This window comes from Tribolium madens, unplaced genomic scaffold (genome assembly GCF_015345945.1).
Source record: "Tribolium madens isolate multiple individuals breed KSU strain unplaced genomic scaffold, Tmad_KSU_1.1 Scaffold_97;HRSCAF=244;Tcas5.2_LG3a, whole genome shotgun sequence".
NCBI classification, from domain to species: domain Eukaryota; kingdom Metazoa; phylum Arthropoda; class Insecta; order Coleoptera; family Tenebrionidae; genus Tribolium; species Tribolium madens.
The window spans coordinates 8,731,667-8,738,224 of NW_025401069.1; the positions used below are offsets into that span (position 1 = coordinate 8,731,667).

The window sequence follows — 6,558 nt, forward strand, 5'->3', positions numbered from 1 at the left end:
CTTGCCATCTTGATAAATTAATACATTTCCCAACACACTACTAGAAATTGAAACATGCGTGTCTTGCTTTATCTTCATATTTTATGCAACATTTTACTTTTTTACAAATATCACATAAAATGTGTAAACATTACTGTTTTTTACATTTAATAACGTTTTCGTTATGTAGCCATGTACTTGTTTTAAGGTTTTTACGTATGTAAATACTTACCTACTCGTAGATCATTTTTTCCTTTCTAACAAAATTTTTCGTAATACACATTTTTTGTAGATAAAAACTTTTGCAATATTGAATATATCATTTCTTCATATATGCTTTTGAAAACGCTCTATGTGGAATTAAAACGAGGAAATACAAAAGTGTTTAGTGTGTGGGCACCTTTAACATCCTTCTCTTTTGATCACGTGACTTGGTTATTGCAATGTTGTCAAGTTTGTCATTGTCAGTAAAATTTGAAAGATGAAACGTCAACATGTCAAAGTTGTCTAAAATTAAAAACAATGCATTCCAATGAAATAATTCATATCAACGATACGAAATTTCGTTAAATTTCAGGTAATATTATTAGTTTACGAAGCTCTAATCAAACAGTTTTGATTATAGTAGAGCCAACGATGTAAAATGAGTTGGTTTGATACGTCAGGCTTTGCTAGCATAGCAAAATCTGCCCTTAGGGAGGCTCAGCGAACGATAGACAAGGCTTTAGATATAAAAGAAGACGAAGTAAACGTTGTTCCTACAAACACACCCATTGACACAAACTCTGACGACTTTTTCGGAACGTGGGGCATTAGTCAGTCTGGCCATATTAAAGAGAGTAAAAGAGATGAAGAAGGGCCTAAAATACCTAAACTTCAATCCAGCCTATGGGGATCATTTACCGGGTCATTTTTTGATGCTAGTAAAGAATATTCAAAGACGCCTTCTATTGATAGTTTAGATGATTCAATTGACATAGGAAGTGAGCATTTCAGCAGGAGCAAACTTGTGGTACAGCAAAGCGATGACGGGGATAGTCATTATTCGCGTCTGTCGTCAATGGAAACAGATGAAGGAACTCTTGTCAATGACAACGAGGACAAATTAGTAGAAATTCAATTAGACTCACCTGATGCCCCTTCAAACTCAGAGCAAGCTGTCGTTGTAAAGAGGCCAGAGAAAACGCAAAGTTCGATGATTAACAGACTGTCGGCGATTAGTAATGAAAGTGGAAAAAATAGTTCAGAAAGCGTGGAACTTATCACTTGTAGTACAGAATGCACCACTAGTCCCGAATCTGAACTTTTATCAGGGGAACACAGCATTTCAACTTCTAGTTCTGCTGTAGCTAAACAGACCTCAGAGTCGGTTGAAATTTTAGGAGATAGCTTAACTAGTCCCAGTTCTGTTGAAATAATCGAAGCAGATAGCCTAGATTGTAAGAACCAAGATGAATTTGCGTCGCCGATGGATTCGCCCATTGCGGAAGAGGAGGCCAGGTAATAATAATGACCCTCAATAATTCTCTGACTAAATATTTTTTTCAAATTATTTAGATCAAAGATTGCTTTTTACTGGAATATTATACAGAGTGATTATAAATGATTTTCATCTAGCCAGCTGTGAATTTTTCATGTAAAATAAAAAAATGCCGTTTTACGAAAATAGGGGTACCCACTTGTTTTAACTTAAAATTAAAAAATCGCCGTTTACTAAGCGTCCACTTCGAAAATAAACTTCAATTATAAACTTGTTTTCTTCCAAAGTATCCATTATTATCAATTATTATTGAAAATTAGTTGAAACAATAAAAGTTTAATTAACCACAATTTATCATTAATTAATAAGTGACACTAATGACAGAACTAGAGCTTTTAAAAAATTAGAGCGGCACAAATAAAATTACATGCAAAAAAATTCCAAAGCTGGCTAGATGAAAATCATTTATAACCACTCTGTATAATATCGCCAATTATTGATTCGAGAAAAAAGTTTTGAAGGAAAAATCTATTACTTTTTCTTTGTTAATAATTACTGTCGGGTAAAATTTAAACTGGTGTTCTCGTAATAATCACTATACTAAGTATTTATTTTTTCATTTGACTTTTGTATTTTAAAAATTAAAAAAAACAGATACAGGATGACCAGGGGTTCGTGCACGCTCTATAACTTTTTTTCTATCCAAGTTATCAACATGATTTTTTTTTAAAACGATAGATCCAACAATGTGGCTCATTATAAAAATATTTCTATTCATATACAGAGTGTCCCAACTAAGTTCCGTTTTCTTAAATGAAAACCACAATTTTTTATTAGATATCTGGATTCGCCACTAAATTATCAATATAACGCACCTTGGTTTCTTAAACTTACCTGCAATAGTTTTTGACTTTAAAAAGCTCATAAAAAATGCCATGTAATGATGCAATAAAATATAGAGTGTTGTATTTAAGAAAATCGAGTTATTGCCATTTGTATTTTGTCATTTTTAAAAAATCGTAGTAGGCAATGGAACATCAACTCCGAGTTTGCCTTTTTCTCAAAACATGTGCTAAAGCTTAAGGAATCGACTGGAAAAAAATTGGTTAAGTTGTCTTGAATAGTTTTGAAGTTATGAATTTTTTTGTGGGTCGATCTACGATGTAATTTTGACACATAAATTGGCATAAGTCAAAAACTATTGCAGGTAAGTTTAAGAAACCAAGGTGTGTTATATGTATTGACAATTTAGTGGCGAATCCAGAAATGTAATAAAAAATTGTGGTTTTCATTTAAAAAAACAGAACTTAGTTGTGTATCTTATTTGGGATATCCTGTATATGAATAGAAATATTTTTATAATGTGCCTCATTGTTGTATCTATCCTTTGAAAAAAAAAATCATGTCGATAACTTCGATAGAAAAAAAGTTGTTGAGCATGCACGCACCCCTAGGTCACCCTGTATATGAAACAAGATAGATAATTTTGTTTTTTAGGAAAATTTCTTGCTTATTTTTAGTAAATGTTCCGTAAGTCAAATAAAATCTAATAACATTTTTTAAGCACAAGAATAGATTCACGTCAAAAAATTAACACTCAAAATTTGATTTGAAAACTGAAAGTTGCTGATTTGCTCCTCATTCGAAAAAAATGATTAAATCTAATTTTAGCCCGTGTGCTGAAAAGAACACTCCAGACAGCGTCGAAGTGATCCCCGAAGACCAGGAAGAAAGCGTTGCTGAAGACACAATGTCGTACACATCGATTTCCGAAAGCACCTCTGCTACAGTCCTCGACCAAGCTTTCCTTCACCTGAAACCCCAGAAAATGCTAAAAGACACCTATAATACGTCTATGCCTGAAAGCGACATTCCACTCAGCCCCGAAAAAATCCACAGTTTCGCCGATGCAATAACAAGAGCACCTAGTAGAAGTGGCATGCATTTACCTTTAACTCAGGTCAACCAAGTATTAATAGACACTCAACCCCAGAGCAGTAGACAAGACTTATCCAATCTTTTGAAAAACACCAACATTATTGATATACCCCAAGAGGATAGCTTGGAAGGGCAAATCGAATCCTGCGATGAAGGGTCTCAGTCCGATCGCACTATAATTGCAAAAGACGGCGGAATGGACAGTAGTAGTGATACGAGTGTAACGGAAACTGGGATGAGTTCTGTGTATTTGAAAAATTTGATAGCTGATGCTATGACTGAGAAAAGCCCGGAAGCGGGCGATTCGACAACGAAAGCAAGCCATTTTATGGATTTGACTCAGAGTATGATCGATTCGAGTCAAGGCAACGTCGTTTTGGAGAATATTTCGATAAGTCAGTTGGATATGCCGCCTCGGGAAAATTCGCCAGTCAGTTCGGAAAGTCGATCCGATTTAGTCAAAATAGGCTCAGATCATACTTCTGGACACACCTCTGGAGATGAATTAGAAACAACCACTTCATCAGACATTGAAATAATTTCAAGTCCGAATGGAGATTCAAGTAGTACGCAAAGTAGGCAAAGCCCCGCTAAGCAAACTTGTACGAAAAATAAATCAGACGGCCCCAAAGTCGAACTTTTGTGTAAAATGACGATGAAGAAAGCCAAAGGTCACACTCGGGAGTTGTCGGAAACGTCCAGCGTAAGCGATGACTCTCACTCATCGGAAGTCGATAGACTTATCAAAAGGATTTCGGAAATGACCGAAATTTTGGAATCTAGAGAATCGAAATTGATTGATATCAATAGGCGAAATGCTGAATTGCAGGAATTGAACACCAATTTGAAACACCAACTCGATTCGATGCTCACTAAGCAACTTGAAACGGCAGATTTATCTCAAGTGACTGAAGAATACACTCAACGATTGTCCGCATTAGAAAAAAAATTCCAACAAGCAATTCGGGAAAAAGACACTCTGAGGAAACAACTGGAACAGAGCAAACAAGAAGCAGCCACTAGATTTAGCAAAAGCGACTTGGATTCGCTCATAAGTGAAAAAGATGAAATTATTAAAGAATTGCGTGAGGAGGGAGAAAAGTTATCAAAACAACAATTACAACATTCGAATATTATCAAAAAGTTGAGAGCTAAAGAAAAAGAAAACGAATCAACAATCAAACATTTGAAGTAAGTGTGAAAATTAGTGTTGCAATTGCAGTAGACACATTTTTCCAGAGAAACAATTGAGGATTTATCGTCCGAAGCTGACCGTCTCAAGCGCTCACTAACCGCAAAAGAAGAAGTTGAAAGGTCACAAATCGAAGCAGTTCACCAGTTAACAGCAAAAAACAAAAAACTTGAAAGTGAAGTTGATAAATTCCGAAGTCAGCTCGATGATCTCACACAGAAGTATGACACAGTGAAGAAATCTTTAGACGCTGCGAAAAAAGAGCTCGTTGATAAGAATAAAACTAGCTCTGAACTAATAGCACGAGAGCATAAATTGGAGAGTTTGGAGAATGAAAAAAAGCAAACGGAGTCGCAAAATGCAGCGGTACTTTTCGTTAACGTGTTAAATTTTTTTAAATTTTTACGTCATTTGATTTCAGATTCTTAATGAGTTGGAGGAACTACGTTCAAAAATGAGACAACTCGATTTTGATTACGCGAAAAAAGAACAATCGTTACGTAAAGAGAACAACGATCTTTTGAGGCGCTTGGAAGACGCTGAAGCAAGAAACGAAGAATTATCTCAATCCGTTCTTGAAGTTAGTAAGCCTTTAGTCAGACAATTGGAGTCATTACAAGCAACGCACACGATGAAAATTGCCAGTTTTGAAAAAATTGAACAGGAGATGACGCTTAAAATAAGTACACTTGTTTGAGATTCGAAAAAATTTCATTTTATTTATTTTTGTTGTTTCAGGTGAGTTGCAAAATAGATTACAAACTTCAGTCAATACTGAAAGGACAGTCAAAGATGAATCTGCGACTTTAAAGTCCAGACTTTCAAGTTTAGAGTCGGAAATAAGCTCACTTAAACATCAAAATGAAATGCTTAAAATGGAAGTGGAGCAAAATAGAACAAAAAAACAAATGTCTGAACAAGAATTGAAAAGGTAGCCTGAAATTTAGTTTAATGCCAAAATCACATTATTATTACATTTTTTGTAGAGAAATCGATGAACTCAAAGAAAAGTTAATATCAGAGAAACACAAAGTTGACGAGTTGACTCAAAACGCGTCCAGTTTGCAAGAGCAGTTAGCAATTGAGAAATCAGCTAGTGAATCAGAGCGCAAGAAAAGCAGTGAGGATGCTTCTAATTTGGGTCGAAACTCGCCGCGAACTGGAAGCAACTCACCAACATTGAGTTTGGGGAAAATTTCAGTGGCTGAATCACTTGGAAGTTCTTTCTGGTCCCAGGTGAGACGCGTTTATTTTATTGTTATGTGTTGTATTTTGTTTTGTTAAGGATGAGCCTTTTGATGTGGGTCAACCGCCAAGGTATACCAATATGTTCGAGATGCAAATGCTCCAAACTAACTTGAAACAGCGCGATGGTGAATTGCAACAGTTACAATGGGAGTTAAATCGAAGAGAACAGGAGAGGTCGCTATTGAATAAAGAAATTTCGTCCCTATTAACCCGAGTTGAGGAGCTTGAAACCAAAGTCCAAGATTATGATGTTTTAAAAGGACAACATAGTGAGTTACAGCAACAGTATGATACTCTTTGTCAGTTGTTTGGTGAGAAAGTGGAAGAAAACGAAGAACTGAAACTTGATTTGCAAGATGTAAAAGAGATGTACAAAAGTCAAATTGATGAGTTGTTGAAGCAGCAGAAGCAGAATTTATAAAGTAATTTATTCAGCTTGTACAGAGATGCTTTTATATGAATTTTTATTATTATTAGATAAGAAATATTAAAGTGTTGTTCTATTGCGGTTTTATCATATGGGAATTTTTACTTTATCAGTTAATTGATTCTGATATTTGGTGTTTTATCTTTATCATGGTAAATACATAACATACTTCACTTAAAATTTAACCTGTGATATAAATTATAGCCTCTGTTTTCAAATTATTGTACAAAATTCCATCTTGTAATAAATGTTGTGTTTACGTGATGTTGTTTTATCTTCAAATTTCCCGCTCAT

General features: G+C 34.9%; 1 protein-coding gene across 2 annotated transcripts; it reads left to right on the forward strand.

The window, feature by feature from the left end:
- The first annotated feature begins 72 nt into the window (after positions 1-72).
- Positions 73-6,528, forward strand: LOC123015038 (TATA element modulatory factor). Of its 2 annotated transcripts, none has more exons than XM_044414456.1 (8): positions 73-556; positions 605-1,479; positions 3,131-4,588; positions 4,637-4,955; positions 5,011-5,272; positions 5,328-5,520; positions 5,576-5,825; positions 5,875-6,528. In XM_044414456.1, exons 2-8 carry the CDS (start codon positions 623-625, stop codon positions 6,256-6,258), a joined length of 3,723 nt encoding a protein of 1,240 aa, XP_044270391.1. In that variant the 5' UTR covers positions 73-556; positions 605-622; the 3' UTR covers positions 6,259-6,528. The 2 variants fall into 2 exon arrangements, with proteins under 2 accessions (XP_044270391.1, XP_044270392.1); XM_044414457.1 differs by having other exon boundaries at positions 429-556; positions 608-1,479.
- Positions 6,529-6,558: the final 30 nt, after the last annotated feature.